We start from the raw sequence: 22,254 nt of genomic DNA, 5'->3' as shown, positions 1-22,254 counted from the left end.
AGGAAACTCCAGATGTCATTGATTGTGGCCTATGATTAGGAAAATAATGATGTGATGTGAAGAAATATGGTGGCTGGATGATTACTATGCTTGCTTTGCTAGATATTGGACTGAGGGAGTTTGTGGAAGGCTTTATAGTTCAGTAAGAAAATCTAATTTACTTTTTTTTTTCTTTCTTATTACCCCAAATGTTGTCGATCAATCAAGACATGTTGGTGTCTAAAGATTTTTAATCTTTTTTTTGTTTGTTTTCCCCACTGGAACTACAGGGATATAAAATGGACTTAAAGCCACACATCTCCATCATAAAAACTGAATAGTGAAATTATTCGCCTAAAACTGCATTGGGTAATCACAAATAGCCTTGCTTATGTGGTTTCTGACATCATTCCACCATTTTTTTCCAAATGACTGCATAATTACATGGTTAAGATGTAATTAAAGTCATTCAGAGTGGATGTGAAATGGACCATTTAACCCTACTGACTCTCATTTCTTCACAATTGTGGAGCCACAAATAGGAACCACAATGCAAATAAAGCCATTTTATTAACTGTACAAAACAACCGGTGAAGGTACATGTGTCCTCTTAGGTTATTGTATGTTGAAGATGGTGAAACCTGATGTTCTCGAAAATGAAGCTAGGCTGTTGCATCACACAATGTATTCGTAACCATTTCGTATTCATAACTTTCCATGAGGAAACTTTCAGTGGGATTAAATTTTTCAGATGTCTGAGTATCCCTAGAATAGTGCGCTTCACGTGAAACCACTCTGAATATCTAGTGCGCATGCGCGTACGTGCATGCCACCTGTTACAGCAGCTCCCGTTCGTGTTATTTAGTTCTGCAATTTCCCCCTGGGATCAATAAAGGAATCTGAATCTGAATGAATTACTTTGTTTACATCTTGACCATGGATGGAATAAGGCAGAAATTTTCAACAGTTGGTGAAATTCCTCTTAAAGGGAGCAGCTTGTAATCCACTAGCCACTGTAAAGCAGTGGTTTCTCTTAGAAGAATACTTAAAAAAAATCAAAAAGCTTGCAATGAATGACTAGTTCATTTAGTGTGACCTCATTCACATAATGTTAACTGCCTCCCACTCACTGTCATTCAGCAATAATAGCTTTGAACTGTACTGTACTGTCATGTTATCTCTGCTTATTACTCACATATCTTGCCAAGAATATCACAGAGGCCTTCTTGACTTGAGCTAGTGCTCATACCATCTGAACTGCGATATTCAGCTATCCACGTGAAGTCATTTTTGCTTTATCCTTTGTGTCCGCACTCTGTGCTGATATTATATGCGCTCTAATTTCTCGAACAGGCAGCTTGGCTCCACTTTGCAGAGCAGAAAGGCCACCCACTGCCTTTTTTTATTAAACAGGCAAGGGAAAGCTCAGTCTCCCGGCTTCCAATCTCATGCAGCAGCCAGCAGCCCTATGCTGCCTTACAGTTGCTAAAACTGTAAATATAATAACTGTGAATATTCACACGATATCCATACGCTTTAGAACATATGCAGAATAAGCAGTACTGAATGATCGTGAGTCATGTACAGCGCCAAACTGAACGGAATCTGGAATATGAATCTAGTTAGCATCTTTTCACGTGAGTAACGTCAGCCTCGGTGGAGATATGTACTAGAAACTGCGGCATATAAAATGGAAATGCTAAATGTGCTCAAAAGTTAAATGGTTGTTAGTGTCAAATAACACCGCTGATTATTTATAGTCAATCCACAGTGCTCTTAGTGAGAGCATGAATCTAAGCTGAGTCATTTATTGTTGTGTGAGCTGGTCATAAGCAGATGTATTCAGTTCCACTTAATGTCCACGGTGCCCACTCTGAGGTTTTATACGCTATGAGTCATCTGCTTACAAATGTAGCCACATTCGTAATATCATGTTCAGGTTGTTGTGGTGAACTCCTGCTCTATGCTTGATTGACATTTAAATGGACCATTCACCACTTCTTTGATCCTGAGACTGTCCAGGCACACCTTCACTGCACGTGTGGGTCAGGAGGAGGATGCTATGCCTTCTGTTAATGTAACTGTCTGTGTGCTTTCCAACTGTTACCACACTTTTTTGTACATCTTCTAGTCCCCTCAGGCCCTGCTGAGTGACTTTATACTACTACTACTAATAATACTGATAATAGTAGTAACATTAAGAGGGTTTCTGAATCTTTGATGCTTGGACCCATAATACATTTTATTTCTACGGTGCTTTTCTCATCACTTATCAAATGTAACTAGAAGAGAAAGTTTGAAAAAACTTTAGGTTGTATTGACAAAGCCTTTGTTATGGTATCCCAGGTGGTTGCTAAGGTGCTGCTAGGCTTTTGCTGCGTACATACAGTGTCTGTGGAGACGTATGAATTGTTTTTACAGCACCTCTCGGATTTTGTCCCCATTACTCACTAGCAGCTCAACACACAATCACAACGTTTCTCATACTGACAGGCAAAATCATCCTAGTTAATCAAATAACAGCATCAGAGCTGATTCGACAGCCTGCAGCAACAGTACATTGTGTGTGTGTGTGTGTGGCCCTCAGTGCTTTGTAGCTGTTGACCAGCAGTGTAAACTGAATACTGCCGAGCGATGTGTCTTGAGAAAACTCAGCAAACATATGCAGTATTTTCAGGCAAATCGTCACTGTCTAATGGAAAACGTCCATTTTTTGCGATTTTCACTTTTCTGTATTATTTGAGTTCAGCAGTTGTCCTTTACATTGTCTGAAAATTTCATGATGATCGGACCAATAGAAATGCTCCAAAATGGCTTAGAATAAAAGCTTTTTACATTAATTTGCATTGAAAGTAGCAGAAGATATTGCCCTCTCCTGTAAAGTTACTATTTAGGAGATATTTTTTTTTGTTGGACAGCGACGAAATTGTACGTCTATTCTTTTTTAGTTACTGATGTACAGAGGAAAAAAATGAAAGGTGTGACAAAGATTTGAGGTGAAAAAACAAGAATAACTACAATGGCAAAAACACAAAATGACCCTTTTTTCCCAGCATAATGGCTTTGAGGGCAGAATTTTAGAACTTGCTGTCCTGCATTAATGAACTTCTGATTAGCTGCTTTGTCCAATAAACAGAAATAATCATGTATAACTGAAAGTGTCTCCTTGTAAGCCCATCATGCCTTTATCACTAATTAGCCCTAATGATATAAGTGTCCTCTTCAGAGAGAGAAAAAAAAGGGGAGCGAGAGAGTGTGTGCTTCGTCTGTGTGTGTGTGTGTGGACTGATTGCCGTAGTGTTGTTTTGCGGAGAGCCTGTCAGCATGATGGCTGAAGCTGACAGTGTGTGCTGTTCGCTGTCTCCCTGCAGAGGAGAGATAAACCTACAGGCTTGCTCCCCTCCCTTCTCCTCTCCTCCTTCCTCGCTCCACTGCCTTCAAACCTTTGCAAGTATTCACCCTCCCTTTTTTTTAAACTGCTCTGATGTCCCCCATCTAATTATCCAAACTGATTACAATTCCTTAAGAAATTACTCAACACAGAATCTCATATTTGACTATTAATATTAGCAGTATAATAACTTTGTCGGTAGCTTGACCAGAGGATGGGTCCCCCCTTGTGAGCCTTGGTTCCTCCCAAGGTTTCTTCATCAGCTCTGAGGGAGTTTTTCCTTGGCACTGTTGCCCCTGGCTCGCCCACCTGGGGGTTTTTACATTCTTGTTAAAACTTTGCTGCTTTGTGACATCAGTTGTAAAAAGCGCTGTACAAATAAATTTGACTTGCCTTGATTTTATCTTTGTTTTGCTGCAATTTAGTAACAGCTTTAAAATATAGCAAATGCACAAATGTGACTGGAGGACGTATTTACAAAGAAGTGAAACACAATTTATAAAAAAGTATAAAAAATATTTTATACATATAAAAAACATTTTTATACTAGTTTTATTTAACAGTTTTATGTTGTGCAAGTGTCTGAAAACTGTCATATATAGAACTGTGAAAATTTAGTTCATGTAATTTCCACTCGAAACAGCCATTAAGTCCAAATTTTGTAGGACATATTTCAGGAGAGATACAAGGTGATCCACTCACATCAGGAAGGGGAAGGTAAAAAAAAACTGAAGTTCAAAATATAGACAAAATGGGAGCCCTAACAACCATGCAACACCTGGTAAACCACCAAAACGGTCACCTTCAAGGAAATAGCACTTCAAGTAAAAAGCTTTTATCTTTGAGAGAGAGCAGGAAATCAAGCTCCGCTGTTGCTTCAGATCTAGAAAAATCCACATGTGTTTCTGTCCATTCATGTGTCAGATGTTGAGTCCAGACCTCAACGTCAGTGAATATATTTGGGATTACCTGGACCATGAGAAGCAGAAAATGCAGCCAACTTCTAAGACTGAACTGTGGAGGTGTAGAAAATTATCCCTGATTGTGAAAAACTGAACGGAAGAAAAATGAAAAATGGAATGAATGAAAAGAATGGAAGCTGCAATAAAGGCCAAGAGTGGATATGCTAAATACTGAATATCTTTAGATTTGTTGAGGCACCTGTGTTGTTTTCGGTTAAATATAAGTGATTTTTTCTCTTTTCCTGCTAATGGACATTTTGACTGGAAGTAAATAAAGGGTGGTCCACTAGTCATTTTGGGTGTTTGGATGTAGCTATATTTGCGTAGGAAGTGACCTCTAATTCCTAAGCATAAACCTAAAAGGTGGCTATACTTCCAGGTCGATAACTTGTGTCCAGTCAGCGTGGAAGCAGTTCAATTTACAGCACTGTACAACAAATACAGACATGGGCAATAACAGTAAAATTGTGTTCCGAAAATGCCAAACTTTTGGATTGTACTGGATTTTACATAAGTTTTTCCCATTTTCCAGTGTTCAAAAGCAGATAGAGCTGCTTTACATAGTGTAAACCTACTTAGGGATCCTCTGTGTTTGGTAACACTTGCTGCTGAAGCTAACAACAACTTAGCAAACAATGAAGTTGAAGCTGCCCAGCACAATTACATGACCAATAAGTACACCAGAATATAAAGCAGGACAGTATCTTAGGGAATTGATTGCTATTTTATCACTATTAGTTTGTAGAAAGTTGGACATAAGGCATCACAACTTAGTTAAAAAGCTAATGCTGTTAGCATTTATGCTAGTGGCCACACAACAAGTGTTGTTGCTCAAATATTCACTCTTGAATAAAAAGTAAAAGTTTTTTTTATTCTACACCTGAGCCTGTGTAAATATCCTGCAGTTACCCATAGGGCTGGTACAAGTAAGTGATTATAAAATGTTTGTTCGGTCTCTTGGTTAAATAATTGGTACAAAATCCTCTTGTACCAGTGCAGTGCTGTTATCCATACAGAAGTAAGGTCTTAGTGCCTGTAGTGTAATGATGATTTGTCCCATTATAATCCATTCTTACCATCCAGAACACATTTGAATCACCACCTTCAGATCAGTGCAGCACAACACATCCGAGCATTTTTACAGCCTTACCTCACCAGGTCCCTTCTACAACAACCCTGCCAGCTGCGTGAATATCTGCAGATGCCCACAGCACATTTATCTAACTGCAGGAGGGTGGAGCAGGTGACTGTAGCCTCAGGTGCTGCTTCAGCAAGTGCCAGTTCACTTGACTCCACAGATGTGTTCAGGGCAGGCAACAGCAACTGAGAAGGGGCAATGCAGTGTGCAGTGGTTTAGTGGCGAGGAGATAGTATTGGCAATGATGGGAGTGATGTTCTGTTTGTGGATAAAGGTTTGTAACTATTTTAAGGACCGTGTAGGGTTTTAGACCTTGCTTCTTCTCTGACATCCTCACACGCAGACACACCTCTTTAGAAATTCCCCTGTCCAGTTTCAAAGCACAGAGCTACACCTCTGAAAATATCCCTGCTATATTGAGCTGGCAGTTTGACAGAGTAGTTGCTTTTTATGAGATCAAGGTCATTTTGCGCTACAGGTGCCAGCTGAACTGACAGATGGATGTAGCACTAAAAGAGTCACTCACCAAATAGCCAATGTCATTTTCCCCATCAATGTTTTAGCACAGTTAGCAACACTGAGTATTCATATTGAGAGTGTTTTTGGTTTGTATTGTTTTTCCAGGGTCTTAGACTCACATTACTTATATATAGACCACTGGGTGGAGTCATTTTCACTGTAATACGTACAAGTATAGGTGTCATACATTAGTGTTGTTTGCTACAGTCTGCTTTCTACTACATCCCAGGTGTAGGTGATCAGTCAAGACATGTTTAATGTCCAAATTTGGCTTCTGTAGTACTGAAGCTACAAGGATAACATTGCTAAAAAACACTAGTCAGCAATAGTCACCCAAATCTTTTGCACAGATACATTTTCCAGAACTTCTCTCAGCCCACCCAGACAACAGCCACCTTATATAAGTAACTATTAATCTCAAATGTTCAAAATGAAGATGTATTCCTATAAAAAGAAACAACATATCATGACTGATGTCTGCTGCATTCAACTAAAACGTGGACATCGTAAGTCATACCATACTCTAAACCACATTGACATGTCTGCATGACCTTAATGAAGACATGAACATAGTTTGCTTGGGTTGAGAGCAGGTTGGGGATGTAATTATAGAAAAGATTTCAATGACTTGACTTTGGGTTTATTAGCAACATTAGCCTCATAGCTCCAGTGCTAAACTTAAGAAAGCAAAATTTGGACATCAGAAATTTTGGCCGATTGACTACAACTGGGGGAAACTCTGTTCCTTTCTCTATCTCTTTCTCTTAGCCTAGTTCAGGTTGTAGCTTCCACAGGACACACAGTCTTTCTTTCAGAGAAAATTGTGATGCCCATGAAACAAAAGTCGGCGGAGCGCTCCAGACAGCAGATGAAGGGGTTTTACTTGCCTGCTGGGAGGATCAGACAGTCTCTGACTTTCATTACCAGCAAACATAGCTAATTACTTTGGAAAACAAGACAATGCTTTTTTGCTGTTTCCACATAATCACATTATAAGTTTGTATATTATTCATTCTTCAGTCTTCTCCGTTCAAAAAAAGACACATACCAGGATCAGAAGCTCATTTTCTGTGGCAAAATATTCTGTGCCAGTCTCACATTGTTTGGGACAATGTCCTACATGTTATCTTGATTTTACAGTAAGTCATGCAGTGACAAGTGAAATGACAAGTTGGCTGCATTAAAGCCCAACTCCTCTGTGTTAATTAGTGTTAATTTCAGGACCTCTTATATTTATATTGTTTTTTATTATTCTATTTTATTTATTATTATTTTATTATAAACACAATTAGTGTTTAGTAATTTTATTTAATGTTATTGTTACACCATGGGGTCTGAGAGTAGCACAGTTTCAGTACATTGTATGCCCTGTACATATTGTAGTATTGCCAATAAAGCTGACTTGTCTTGACTTGACATGACTTACAAAGGCCATCTAGTGAGTCAAATGAACTTCAACTTTAACTGTTAAAGCAGCGAAAAGGCCCTGAAGATGGTGGTGGAAATTGAGGGTTCCAAGGAGGCATGATGAAGACATTTTCATAAAACAGAGATGAAACAGAGCCCCATATAGAATCACGGCTGTGGAATCAGCCCTTGTCCTTGAGGAATGTTGGGCATGTGCTCATATGTTTTAAGTAAACTGTTACAAAGGGCACAACTAGCTGTGATCCAAGTTTTTATCATAAAGTCACGTCTTTTAGAGCGTTTTTTTAACTAACTTAAGCAAAAGTGCTATTGATGTCAAATGAATCTGATACACCTTGAAAAGGACAGACTCATTAATTCTTTAATGTCCATTGCAATAAAGAAACTTGACGAGAATGGGAATTTGTTCTTGAGCGCTAAATGCTTAGCTAACTGTCTAACATACTCTACCACCAGGCTTTATTTGAGACGTGAGATCTCTGGGTTGGACCTTCCATTGGCATTAGAGACATCATAACCATATCAAATATCAATATCAATCAAATATTTCTAGAACTAGCCTTCCTTGCAGAGCTTAGGGATAGCCTGGCTGGCCTGAAGTTCCTAGTAAAACTGCTGTCTTCTATGATCACTAGACTTTAAAGCTTCTTGTAGTTGCAGGCGATTCCAATCTCTACTCCCTATGTAGTGATTTGTTGTGACAGGAACCACAATTGGCTGTTTATTTAGTTTATTTCCTCACTTCTTATTGCTATGATGTTATAACCTCTATTTCTCTCAGTGCCATCATCTGGGCCTGATCTGCTGCCTTCTGTGCCTTTTTCTGATGGTAGCAGGCGATACCTCTGGCATGTTCTAGGATTACATTGACTATCCCTGAGTGCTTCAGAGGCACACACACGCCATTTCTGCCCTTAGTCTTGCTCCCCACTGTGAGAGCCAGGATTTAGCTTTACTTTCATGCAGGCTGCCTTACATGTCTGGCTCATATTCCTCTCAGAGCCGATGTGCCTCAGGGGTCAACGACCTATAGAGCAACTCTGGTCCAGGCTAGCGGTGCCTGTGGTAGGATGAAAACACTCGTTGAGAGTTCTGTGTAGGAAGCAGGAGAGAACATGGTCTAAGATAGCTTACTAGGGCCGATGGCTGTTACATAAATCAAGTGCCCCAAGTCATTCTCCAAGAAGAGAGAGCACTTGTTACCTGAAGTTTGTGAAAATGGTTGAATTTTATCAAGGGTGCACAGTGTTGCACTAGTATTGCAGTTATTTTGGAGAATACTGCAATAGTGTGACACGTTCTCTAAAATCATTTAGAGCCAAATACCTATAAATACGTGTAACACTATTCTACATGTATTTTGTGCCATATTCCATTACAGCACATGGAAAAACTATTCAGAATAAATTTCAAATGTAAGTACAATTCATCTTAACATTTTTCATATAACTTGAATGATGTTTTGAAATTCTCATTCTCTGCCTGTTTCAGACTAGTGCTTCTCCCACAATGCCCCAGCCAGGACTGCAGCCTGCAAAAGTGGGACTCTTGTGAAATGCACCAGTGGTCCCGCATAAACTCATACTTTTGTGTTTTGTGAGTCAAAGTCTCTTAAATGTAAATTTGTTTTAACTTTAGTGAATTTCTTTTTCTTTTTTTTTGATTTTGTAGGTCAAACACAGAGCGTCCCGTTTACTGTCCCAAACTCACCATACTGGAATATTAATATTAATCAATATTTGCTATAAAGAAATCACCATGTCCCAAAAATAACATTTTTAGCAAATTTGACTATAAAGTAGGCAGTTATGAGATTTTGTCATTTTCAATAAATGACATGTATCATGCCTCAAAACACCAGTCCAGTATAGCACGGATGCTTCATTTGTCATTCATGAACATGAACAATAAGAAGAGCTCCAAAGAGCTTAGTAATTCTGGGAAAAATAACTAATTGCATTTATCAGATTTACGTCTACTCAGACTTTAGCTGGGATTTCAGTGTTGTAAAGAAGCAGTTTGTTGCTTTTTAGAGCCTTAGACTGATGTATGCAATATTTTAAAATACTTAATGAACAAGCATTTTCTTTTCACTAAGTGGGAAAACACTCTTATTAATGTAAAAAGTATCTGTATTTTGAATACTGCCAAGGCTAATATTATGGTAATGTTTTACAAACAATGTACTGCGCAACCTAAAACAATGCTAATGGAATTTTGACAATAGCTGCGTTCCGATGCCTGCGCTACAGCCGAGGTAGGCTGCATTTCTTGGCCACTACATTATAGCAGGCTATGTCAAAGTGAACACCCCTTTGTACATAGCCTGCACATGCAGGTTATCTGGTGAGCGATTTCAAGGATGAATTAGATATATCTTTCCAGGCCTTCAGGTTACCCACAGTTCTCTGCGCTTGAAAGGGAAAAAAACGGCACCGCGAAAAATGGCAGAAAACAAAGCAGTTGGTTTTTTTTTATGGAAGTTGTTCATGTCCTTGAATTTGTCTTCGTTACCTTAGAAAGTGCAAAATGACTGATTAATCAAAGCATTTGTCGATATTTGTAGATCTTCCATATATTGTGTTTTATTGAAAAGTATTTGTGTATATGTAGTTTATCGTACGCCATAAGAACATCTCCATTTCCGTGCTCCGTTCTCTCTCACCAGTTCCCTCATGGATTTCGTCAACACCCCCCCAAAGAATTCCCTAGAGCATTTATCATCTGTCAGAATAGGAACTGAAGTGTTGTTCTTCTCTTTTTGACGTCCTTTTGGCATAAAAAAGCCAAAGCTTGAAAGGTGCATATGATCTATAGATCACACGTGTACATGTACGCATGTACAGATATAGATAAAGTTGAGTGGAATAATGGCAGGCGTAGGTGCTTCTCAGCTCGTGCCTTCTGAGTTAATGACACCTGCTGTACATGCTCAGAAAGCTCCCCTCCATCAATAAGAAATCATTAGAGGCTCTGCGCTGCCCTCAGCCTCTGAAGGTGTTGAATAGAGACGGAGACTAATGGAGGCCCGCATGGGGTGATCAGTCTGAACAAATGGAACACACTCTCTCTCTTCCTCTCTCTCTTCCTCTCTCTCTCACACACATTTTTATCTTCATCCTCCATCTACTTTCTATTTTTTTCTCTTTCTCTCCTTCTCTCCTTTTTCTGTTCTCACTCCCTGTGTGGACTGTCTTATTTGTCAGGTCCTTTGGGCGCAGCATTTTTTACCTTCAGACTAAACGAACATACCTGTTTGTTTTTTGCTCCTTGAAAAACACCTACAGTGCACGAAGGGAGTCTTCATGCTGCTCAGATGCCGTATCTGCCCAGACTACTTATATGGCCGAATCCCTTAGAAGTCAGTTATCAGTGGCAAAAGAAAAAAAAAGGTTTCATTCCATGGTTATTATTTCTCACTCAGAGCTCACTGAAACAAGCAAAGACGTTCTGTCAGAAGTGGGGATTCTACACGTGTGGTCTCCAACCCTGGTCATGGAGAGCTACTATCCTGCAGAGTTTAGTTCCATCCTGTGTCCAATAAACTGCCTTTCTGCTTACTCAAGTCACTCTCCAGGACAAGGGCCTGTTCTAAAGTTTTTGTGACATTTGTGTTTTAAGAGTAGAGGAGAAGACAATTTATGATTTCAGTTTAATGAAGTTGTAATTGTGTGTACATCTTTACATCAAAACAAACTCTTGCAGACTCTTAAGTTGTCAACACAATATAAATGATATGTAAATGAATCGCATAACTCATTAGGTAGTTAAAATGTATAGCAAAACAAATGTAATAACTTCAATAATAACCCAATAACCTACTTGCATTTTATTCCTATTCGGAATGATAATCAGAATCTTTATGTGCCATTCTCTTGTAAAGTTGCCATTTTGGAGAAACTTGTTTGCGGCAGTGATACCGTACAATAGATTATATAATATACAGTCGTACACCAATAATCTGCCAGTGTTCCCAATAGTTTCCCAAAAAATGCCAGTGAAACATATAAACTTATTATTATTATTATTGTTATTATTATGTTAAACGTATCTTATTTTGATCATAACAGAAATACATATATAGTACATTTTTTTTTGTCTGAACATAAAAAGTCCACACACTCACAAGTGCAACAACATTGTTTCGCAGAGATTTGAAAGATTTGATTTTGAGAGGGAGACACAGAGTGTAAAGCATAAATAACATTTTTTGACAGTTATTACAAATACGTGTCTTTTTCATTTACATTCATGTTATCAAATATTAAGCACATTAAGACTTTTTATTTACAGGCTTGATTTCTTTTACACTATATATTATTATATACGATATGTACCATATACTTTGAGCATGAGTAATGTATTTTTGAAGCTAGCTTAATGACCACAAATCACTTTTCTGTGGATTTACCTGAGCTACAAAATACTGCTTTTAACTAAAATCTTTTAACTAAATAGTTGGGTCATTAGTGTAACACAACTAGGCATTCCTTTTAATTAAGAGAAAACAAATAAAAAAAAAAACGCTTTTTTTTTCAACATGATTATTAAAAATGTTCAGCACTACCAAAGGACAACCTGTATGAGAAATACAAGACAACAAGAGCACCTTTAAAAACATCCACAAGAAAATTTCTCCCTAATTTTAGTCATTTGCCAATTCCCCTGGTAGCTTGGTCTCCCCCTATCACATGATGCTACAATGCTGGGAGGGTGAATGCTGGCACGTGCTTCCTCCAAAACACATGAAGCCAGCCACTGCATCTTTTCAAACTGCCACTAGCGTAATAACTAACTGCAAACTCTGTTATATCAGCTAACAGGCGTCATCTTTGGCTAGAATTGCGCTGAGTGATGAGGGGAGAGGGAGGGGTCATGCTACCTACCCAGAGAGAGCAAGGCCAATTATCCTTTGTTGGTCTTGCACTCATTGGTGGCAGTGGCTGCATCTACTGTTTTGATGTAATGTTTAAGTGTCATTCTGACCTAACGTTTAATGTTATTGGTCATGTTGTGTAACGTTCTAGAGTTTAGCATAGCTTCATGCTTCTGTGTTTTCGTCCATCGCAGGGGGTTTTCCTGGTCTTTAAACCAGAAAATTTCATAGAGACACCGCAGGAGCAGGCAAATAGGCCTGTTTACAACAGACAGTAGTATATTCCATTTTGGCCAGTGAATCATAACCAAGCCATGGATCCACCGGCGGGCCCAAAGTTTTATTACACGCTTCTATAACCTAAGAAGAGCTTCATTAGTTTGCAGTGAGGTCCTTGTAGCTAATACATAATGAACCTTGGTAGGTAATCAGCCTGGAATGTTAAGGGGTTAATAAAAACTGCAGTAATAATTCCTGAACTTATTCTAGTAACTCCAAGCGCTCCAGAGTGATGAATCCTCGTTCTTCAAGGTTCTTTCCAGCAGGTTATAGCGCCCTTTTCACATAAGGAAGACGGGTTTGCCCCATAGGCTCGTAATAACTGGGTAATATACTGGGCTTGTCCCCCTCTGAAGCTGGTTCAGTTACCTTAATGACCTTAGCGTTACTTTAATGAGGGTTTTGCTGTAGCTGTAGTATCTCAGACACACACTCATGCAAGCACACCCGCCCCCACTGAAGGTCATGGCTAACCCACTCTCAGGGTCCCCAATTAATACATAAGATCTGCTGATCCACTTGCATGCCACAGTCCTTACCACAGGCTGGTCTCTTGGGTTAATGGCCACACATTAGCTGGGGCCAAATCACCACTCGCTGCTTTCGTCTGCTTTAGATCAATGAGGCATCATGTAGGCCCCCTGGGTGCTATAGGAGAATTTTCTTAATGGACATTTTCACCTATGACTCTCGCTTTCTGCAGGAGAACATCCAGCCGCAGAGTTTTCTAATAGAAATATTCTGCAATGAAAAGCACTAATGGAAAGTTTACATTTGTCAACATCATTTGTTTCATGTTGTGCTGTCAGTGGAAAATGTCCATTCAGTGAAAGCATTAGAAATGTACACTGTCACAGCACAAGCAATTGCCTTGGGATCAAAAAAGGCAGTGAAATGAAACTTCTTTCTCTCCTCTGACAGAAATGTGTGAATTAATTTGCGTAGATATGCCAAATTTAGCATCTGATTGAAACGAACCTTTCTGAACAACTTGCTGTTTGCGGTGAATGGCAAAAATTAAGCGTTAAGAATAAGTCAAGTGTGCAATCACGATCTGTTTACAGCACCCAACTGAAAGTAGTTTCATGCCGAGTAGCATGGAATATATTTGGTATTTCTGTCTCAGTTTGGCTAATAGTAATGCAGATGGAAAACCCTAATACAAGCAAATGCTTCATAGAATGTTTAGAATAGAAATAGGTGGGCAAAAATACAGGTGTCATATGCTGTTAGATCGATTCTATATAGTCACAAGGTCACAGCATTGCTCCACATTCGTTTTCTTGAATTAAAAAGCCCTGCAGGCCAGTTTGTTTGTTTTTTTTTTGTTGTTTTTTTTTATCTTGCCTGTCTTCGTGCTCTCTGTTATATCCAAACACAGTCCTTTCGCCCTGGCTTCTTGTGGCCTTGACATTTTCCGATTTGTTTTTTCGATAAGGTCTGCTGCTGCTCATGTGGACGGCTGTCCACACAATGCTATGTCCAGTCATCCCTGCCTCTACATTGTCCGTTTTTTCATTCCTTTTCTCTTTTTTAAGTCTGCTAAAGGTTACAGAAAGGAAACACATGCTTATGATTTGCTCACTGACAGAAAGGCCAGAAAGCGGCATCCAGCGTTAATGAATTTTTCATGCTTTGTAATTGAAGTGGGTGTAATGTACAACAGCCTTAGAAGCTCAGCTTAAACAAGCAGCACAGGTCTTTCACAAACAGGTTTTTGAAATCAAAAGTATCTTCTTACAACAAATGTAGTCAATCAGCCAATGCATTATATGAGGCTGATGTAGTTATACAGGTAATCGAAGCATAGAAGATATATAAATTATCATTGGGCAAACTAGACCTGGGTGATATTTAAAGTTAATTAGCATATTTTCTTTTGTAAAAAAATTGGGATTATTGACTTTCTTTCTCAAAGATACTAAATTGTGCATAACACAATCACAAGTAACTCGACGCATTTTTATACTAAAGTGTTTCACCTGTTATCTTTCAGAGTGGCTCCAAACACGTGAATTCATAAGCTCAATTGATGTGAGTTAATGGTGGTTTCTTCCATTTAAATGATGCACACAAAAGTGAATTTGCTGAATAGCGCCCACTAGTGGAGAAACCTCACAGTGATAAAAGTTTGCATGCAAATGAGTGAGTTCCATGCCCACATGCTTTATAATAAAAGAAAATTAAGGTGTTTTGCATCGTTACCATAGAGGTAACAGCTATGCATGCCTGCTAAAAACAACTGTACTTGGGGATGCAAGAAAAATACTTTTTACGTTTTTGCCCAACTCTTCATAGACACCTGATTTAATGCAGGTTTTTTTTTTAATGAAATAGCAATACTGCCCTACGATGCTTAAGTACTGTAACTCTGTCCAGCTACATTCCAGCAGCCAGCCCCTGCTCTGCTCACCCCTGCTGTGGCTAAGCTATTTATCATATTACCCAGAATTCTCCCACAAAATACAGCTCTGCAAATACGTTAATGCATCAAACGGCAATGTAAACCTGCCTAAATTGCAAGTGCATGGGAAATGAAACCCTTGCGTGTAGGCCGGTGAGACGTTTGCCACTTTTAGACTTGCTGTGTAAGCTATAGAACTGTAAGCTAAAGCCTGACAGCCTTTACAGATGAGCGCCTCTTTTCAATTACAGCAGCTGTTCATGTTCAAATAAATTGCCAAATGGACTGTACTTCATATCCCTGATACCACCCTTATTAACTTCTGCTCCACAATACAGTTTTCAAACGTGTCAGCAGAAAGCCATTCGTTCTACGCACATCGGGTTTCTGAGCAGTTCCTTGGAGCAAGTTTGTTTAGTTGGACAGTTTTTGCTGTAGAGAGCCCTGAGGTGCTTTCAGATCCATCAAAGTGTGTCTCAATGCCATGTGTCTGTGCTGTTCTATAGAGAATACTGTAGCCTTGCAGCTGTTTGGCACCAGCCTTGTATTGTTGCCATCCGTTATGAAAATTAAGAAGCAGACAGTCTTTGAAGGACTGGCTTTAACTATGTTTTTTTTTATCCTCTTCCTCCTGTTTTCCAGTTCAGTCCAACCTTGTGCGTCATCATAGTAAATGTTTCTTTTATGCCATTGTAGTAAATGTACCTTTGAGTGCATTAGTCAATAATGCTTGATGGAGGGAGTAATTAGCCATTGAAGGATGCGTCACCTGAGCTCTGACAGGACATAAATCTATAGCAGCGTGTGCTATTTGCTGTTATTTGTACTGGCTTGATTACCTCGCAGTCACTCTCTTTCTCTCTCATATGTTCTCTCATTCCCCTCCTCCACACCCTCCTCTGTTTCTTCTGGAGGATATTTCTGCATTCAGAGCATAAAAATAACACCACAATGCTGAATTTGACGCGTTAACCCCCGACAAGGAGGCAACAGAGGTAGGCGCCACAAAGAAAAACAATTTTAAGGCGAAAGAAAGAAAGCCCTCCATGATTGCAGAGCGCCAGCATCCCATAAATGCATTGGAGATTGAAGTCACGGATGGCGTGCCAATCTGGGTAATCGAAAGCAAACCTGGTTTAATCCCTTGGGTGTCCCCCGATGCCCCTCTGTTGTTCACATGACACACACACACGCCAAGTCTTACACCCCCCCCCACTTATTCAGTTCCTCTTCAGGCCGCAGTGCTTATCAAATTAAAACAGTTGCCGGTTACAAAACAGGTACCAAAGCACAGAACATGCTTGCTGCCACTGTGTATGACCTGCCTTACAAAATCTCCCTGTAACCTTGAGCGATCTCTCTTAGGAGTGTAGAGTTGTTGTCGTTTTGCTGTACATTCATTTACATTTATGCAGTCTCCCCCCCCCCCCCCCCCCCATTTATTGAAATATCATAAGTTTATCTTTTATATTTTCCCTTGAGGTTCAAATATAACATCTGTGTGCTTTTTTTTTTGTCCCAAAAATTGTTTTTCAGTTTTTACATGACCACCTTCCAACAGCGCCAGCTGTTTTTGTTACTGTTCCCTTAAGATGGATACAAGACAAATGGCCCTCTGATTGACTGCCCTCTACTGTGCCTCATTCAAAAGCTAAACACTGGTTAGAACTATGATGTGAATGGGCGGGGCTAAACTGCTGTGGGCTGAATATGTAAATATGTGTAAATGAGTTGGTTTTCATGACATCACACAAACAGTTCATTCAAAACAGTTTTTGGTGGGGTTCACATATATGGGCCGAATGAACTGGGGAGTGAACAGTATGTTTTAAGACTTGAACAATATTTAAATATTACTCCACGTTCTTAATTATGTCCATGATTTGGGGGCTTTAATTTCCAGTCAATATGGCCCTTAAGTTTATTTTTCAGCATCAGGAAAAATTCTGGGAAAATGTAGAAAAATATAGGAAGTAGGGGTGGGCGATGTGGCAGAAAAATCATATTGCCATACTTTTCGTGATACACAATACTTAAGATATTAGGATATTTTGAGAGTCAAACACAACGCGTGAATACAGCCATATCTAAAACTGAGTTGTATGGTCTTTATTCAGCTCGTCACATCCAGTTAAACAGGACTAATTACGTTCTCTTTTTAATTAAACATGGCGTTGGTCAGATGACATCCACAACATGCTCATTGCTCTTTTTTTATTATAAGAATTCTTTATTATAAGAATAACAGTCATCAAATTTTATAGCCATTAGTGTGTCCAGCCTTTGCCTTAATTAAATCTTCTTTTCTGGCTTTCAAAGAAATCTGCAGGGATATTTTTCCTAAGTTTAGTCTTAGAACTTGGTTGCATTTCCTGCTTCTCATGGTCCAAGTAATCCCAAACACATTGAGTGGTTCTGAAGTCTGGACTTTGTGGTGGTCAGCCTATTATTCTGAGAACATTAGCAGTTTCTTTTAAGTTTCTTTCCTTTATGTCTATTTCTTTTTCTCAGTAGCGGCTTCTTGACAGCCACTTTCTTTATGACTCATAGCGTTGAGTCGTCTTCTCACTGCGGAAGGATGGACAGATATACTTGTAGATTTTCTCAAAGAGAAAGCTAAGAACACTCAAAGAGACCTTTGCATGATCAAGGGTTCTATGCACTATGAAAGGTTTCTTCAGATTGATTGAGAATGTGCTGTAGATGTTTCTACATAGAACCTTTTTGAAGCTAGTTTTATATTGTTATATACTGTGATGTCAAGCTTGTAACAATAGTAGAATCCTTTTTGATGCTATATATATATAGAACCCTTTTTCAAAAAGATTCTATATAGAACCATATACAGCACATTCTCTGTCAATCTGAAGGACCTTTTCATGATGCAAAGAACCCTTCTTGGGTTTATATAGAACCATTTTCTTTACTAATGAACCGTTGAAGATCCATCATTTTTAACAGTGTAGCATATAGCAAAACTGTGGCAACTTAACGAAAGGTAAGAAGAGGCATTTCAAGTCATTTACACCATAGATATTTAGAAATCCTGTCTGCTGGTCTTGGTCCGGTTTTATTTGATCTAATATACTAGCTAAAGCAAGACTTTAAGCAAAGAAGCTCGATATGGGAGGAAAGCCACAGGTGTTTCTTAGTGAGAACACAGCGGTGTGCGTTTCCTTCAGTAGCTAGTTGTCCCTAATTGGCCTGACAGAAGGGTTTCCAGGCTAGCTGACACATGCGTGTTTAGCGAAGTGCCTGAACTCCAGATGGCCGCTGTGGAGCAGAGCTGTGGGCCTCCTGCTAAGCTGCAGTCTGAGGCTTGACTCACATTTTGACACCAGCTCTTATACCGACCCAGACGCAGCAGGAGAATTCGAAGCAAAGTAACCCCCCAACTCTACAGGAGCCGCATTGACTCCATTGGCTGTCATGTTTTGCATGCTTTTCCTGAGTGGAGGTGGGTGCACTCGGTCAGGACACCCTGACCGAGAACAGGGCTGAATGTTGCTTTGAAGGTCATAGAGAAAAGAAAAGCATCAAAGCCTTTTCACTTTCTCCTGTTCCTTTTTAGAGTTTCGCAGCCACCTGGAACCCTTTGGGATACAAAAGCACAAAGCAAAGCCAAATACAGACTTTTTTGGTGTCTGAAGTTTTTCTCTTTGGTTTTGCGTTGTGGCTACAAGATTAATGTAGCTGGCAATTAAGAAAAACATATATATATATATATATATATATATATATCAGTTGGCATCATGCAAACGACGAGCCTAAATCTTTCTGCTGGGATTGCTGATACTAAATGATATTCTTTATAAAAAAGAAACTAAAGTATTGACAAACTATAGGTCTTAATATCAAAATCCCACCCCTTTTTCAAAACCTCTGCAGAATTCGGTCACTGAGATGTAAATAAAATCATCCAGAGTGGTTTGATGTGAAATGCTTTGTTCTATAGAGTCTTACCGACTCTGAGTTTTTACATATGTTGAGTGAATTGAATTGAATTGAATTAACAACCATTTGTCACTGTGTTTGCACACTGTGAAATGAGACCTCTGCATTTAACCCATCCGTGCAGTGAAATGCCCACATCCATGCACACTAGTGAACACACACTAGGGGGCAGTGAACACACTTGCCCGGAGCAGTGGGCAGCCCTATCCACGGCGCCCAGGGAGCAATGATATTACACATATGGCCATTTTGTTTACTATCCAGAAAGGCAATGAACCTACACTTATCTTTATAATATTAGATGTAATTTTGATGGTGGTAAATCTCAAAAAGGAAGTTTTCTTAGCCTTACAACACTCTGCATTTACACCTCCACCATGATTGGAATTAAGGCCAAAACCTTACATTAAACCTCTCGTAAAACGTCTCAGACACTATGCAGCACGTTTGTAAACCATTTCATTTAATTGTTTTCTAAGCTTTTTAGAGAAGTTAAATGCTTCAGACATCTGGTTCCTATCGCCACTGCCGTGAACAGTTCTAATAGTTTACAGTTTACATCGCAACCATTGACGTGCGCAGATGTTTTGAAAAATCACTGAAATTTTCACTTTAATATGGTTGCTGCTTTTAAGCCGCATGTCCATTTTTTACATGTAATCTCATTTGATTCAGTGTAACTGATTTACACAAAAACAGACTGATAGAGTGTTGGGCAGATGAGGCATACTGTTTGAACAGTTTGCCCAATGCTAGTTGGGGGATAAACATCTATTCATTTTAGTTACATTAACCTTGTAGCTCCAATGCAAAACAAAAAAAAGAGAAAAATAGTGCATTTGATTTCTCACCAAGCTGCTTCTTTAAGCTACGCTCCAGCTATCGATTCCTGCTGTCTATCAAGAAACCTTCTCACGGGCTTCTGGGAACAAGGGGCAAAACCACTAGAGCGTGAACCTCATTTCTGCTGCGGGGCCACTGTACTGCAATAACCAGTGTAACCAGCACATTTCAAAGAGAAAATTCAAAAGCTCATCCGCATGACGCTTAAATAAGAAGTGTGGGGGGTGTGCAGGGTGGGTAATGTTTCTTCTCTCTGTGTCTCTCCACAGCCACTCTGGGCACGCTGGACTTCAGCCTGCTGTATGACCAGGAGAACAATGCCCTGCACTGCACCATCAACAAAGCAAAGGTAAGCCCTCTGCCAGAACCATTAAGCACCCTCTCCCCCTTTTTAATCAAGTGGATATTATTCAGCTCTGCAGCAAAAACTGGAGAAGTATTTCACTGCAGACTGGCAAGTTGAGGTGAAATTGTAAAGCGAGTGTCTTGAAGTTCTGGTTATGAAGGCACTAAAGTTATAGAGGCACTTGCACATTTCAAATATTAGTCAGTCCAAAGCTCATTTGGAAGACAAAAGATTGATTTATTTCCCCTTTCATACTGTGCTGTCAGTCGCTTATGGAAAAGTAATGGGAAATTGCTTATTGTGAAAATAGGTTTTAAAATCTAGAAATTGCGTAGTGAACGGAAAATTCCATTACATTTAACTGTACCTTTACAGCATGAATTCAAATCACTCGCACTCGTGTACTTCAGTAAATGAGGCTGTCCTTGCAGAAACAAACATACATTTCAGTTCGCATCCAGAGCCTCCCTTGTCTAGACCTGTTAGCAAAACTAAACGGGTTCTGCAAAGCATGCCAATTACCAGCCATTCCACCACCCCGCCCACCCCTTCACTGGCAGCAGTCCCAGGCCATTGTACTGCAGAGAGACTCCTCTAGAAACCCCTCTCCCTCCGCATGTCTGGGTTCCAGTGAGCATGGAACACCCCTTTAAGATGTCTAACACATGAATGGCTTGCTCTTTTGGCTGGCCGGCATCGTGTGAGGGGTATTTCCCCTGACAGCCCACGCTGCTGCCAGCATCTGCCACTGTCCTGTCTTCTCAGCGTCCAGCCAGGCTTCACAGCAGTTAGCCACAAGTGTGCTCTCTCTCTCTCTCTCTCTCTCTCTCTCTCTCTCTCTCTCCGTCCCCCTCTCCCTATTCGTCTGTAGCGTGGGCATATCTAAGTGTTTATTCCTATTTGTGCGGGGGTGTTTATGTGATAATGAACAACGAGGAATTGTTTCGCATCAGTCCGTGTAATGACTAACATCAGTACCATTGTCACAGTCATTAATATTCTGTAATATTTTACAGTAAGCATAAAACAAACTAAACAAACCATCCAAATGTGAGCAAATTCATATACAAGTCCCTGCATATCTCTGTATTCAGTTATACTTTAGATACAAATTGTACCATAAAAGCCCTTTTACAGTGTTTGGGGATGGGGGATGGGGGTGGGGGGTGGTAGTGGTGGTGGGGGGGGGGGGGGGGGGGGGGGTAAACCAGAACAAAGCAACACATTACAGTAACATGATTACTTTTTTTCTGTAATAAAGCAGTGCGCAGCATTGCCGTTTAAATCCTTATAATCACATTATAGTCACTGACTTGTGTTGTGTTACTTATATGGCTTTTATGCATTCAGAGCATAAATTTCCTCTATGTAGATTATTTATAGATGGATATAAATGTCTGCATGTATAGATGTTGAACTTCTGTTGAATCTGCCTGTGCATGTCTTACCTGCATAAGTTGATACCATGACTTTTTGAGTGATAATATTAAACTGAGGGGGTAAATATCTCCCTGCTTCAGAGAGTAATGTAGAAGTAAGGTAATGAGAAATTATATTACATTTTCCAGGAGGTATTGAGTAATATAATCCCATTACAGTGAGAGAAGTAATTAACATCCCAAAACTGCCTTTTAATATCACAGCAGCTATTACTGTCTTTTAATCTACTCTTCTCCTTAAAGTAGAGATGGCATAATACTACTTTTTCTTTTCCAATACTGACATTGAAACCTTGATTATCTGCCAACAGTGGTACAATATCACTTCTTTAAAAACTACAAAGCTTTAAAATGAGCTATTTTTAATTGTATCAGGTTCTTTCTTTTTCCTGTCTATTATCCAGTCCAGTATTTCTGCTGATCTGAACTGCATTCTAAATGTGTGTGTACATTTGATCAGAATTGCGGTCCAACAGCAAAAAAGGCAGCACTGAGCTTCTTTTATATAGTGATAGAAAACACAAACACATGCAGAAAGCTCCAATCCTACATGCTGATCCTTTTTATTATAGACAGCATGGGCATGCACATGTCCCAGCGACACTCGGGGCAAATTTTTAATGAGTTGAAAGGCCAATATTCTACATTGTTCTTGAATTTGTTTTCACCTCCACCTATAAGGTTTGTGCAAAAAAT

The 22,254-nt window shown here is 39.5% G+C and overlaps 1 protein-coding gene across 3 annotated transcripts in view; it reads left to right on the top strand.

Moving 5' to 3' along the window:
* The window catches only part of doc2b (double C2-like domains, beta), a 294,549-nt gene that overhangs the window by 192,249 nt on the left and 80,046 nt on the right, over positions 1–22,254 (top strand). For all 3 annotated transcript variants that reach the window (XM_017699405.2, XM_017699415.2, XM_037533181.1), the window contains one exon: positions 20,043–20,122. In XM_017699405.2, the coding sequence (XP_017554894.1) occupies positions 20,043–20,122 (80 nt within the window). The remainder of the gene's footprint in view (positions 1–20,042; positions 20,123–22,254) is intronic.

This window comes from Pygocentrus nattereri, chromosome 23 (assembly GCF_015220715.1).
Source record: "Pygocentrus nattereri isolate fPygNat1 chromosome 23, fPygNat1.pri, whole genome shotgun sequence".
NCBI lineage: Eukaryota > Metazoa > Chordata > Actinopteri > Characiformes > Serrasalmidae > Pygocentrus > Pygocentrus nattereri.
Note: the sequence above shows the minus strand (reverse complement) of the source record. Positions and strands in the feature narration are given on the sequence as shown.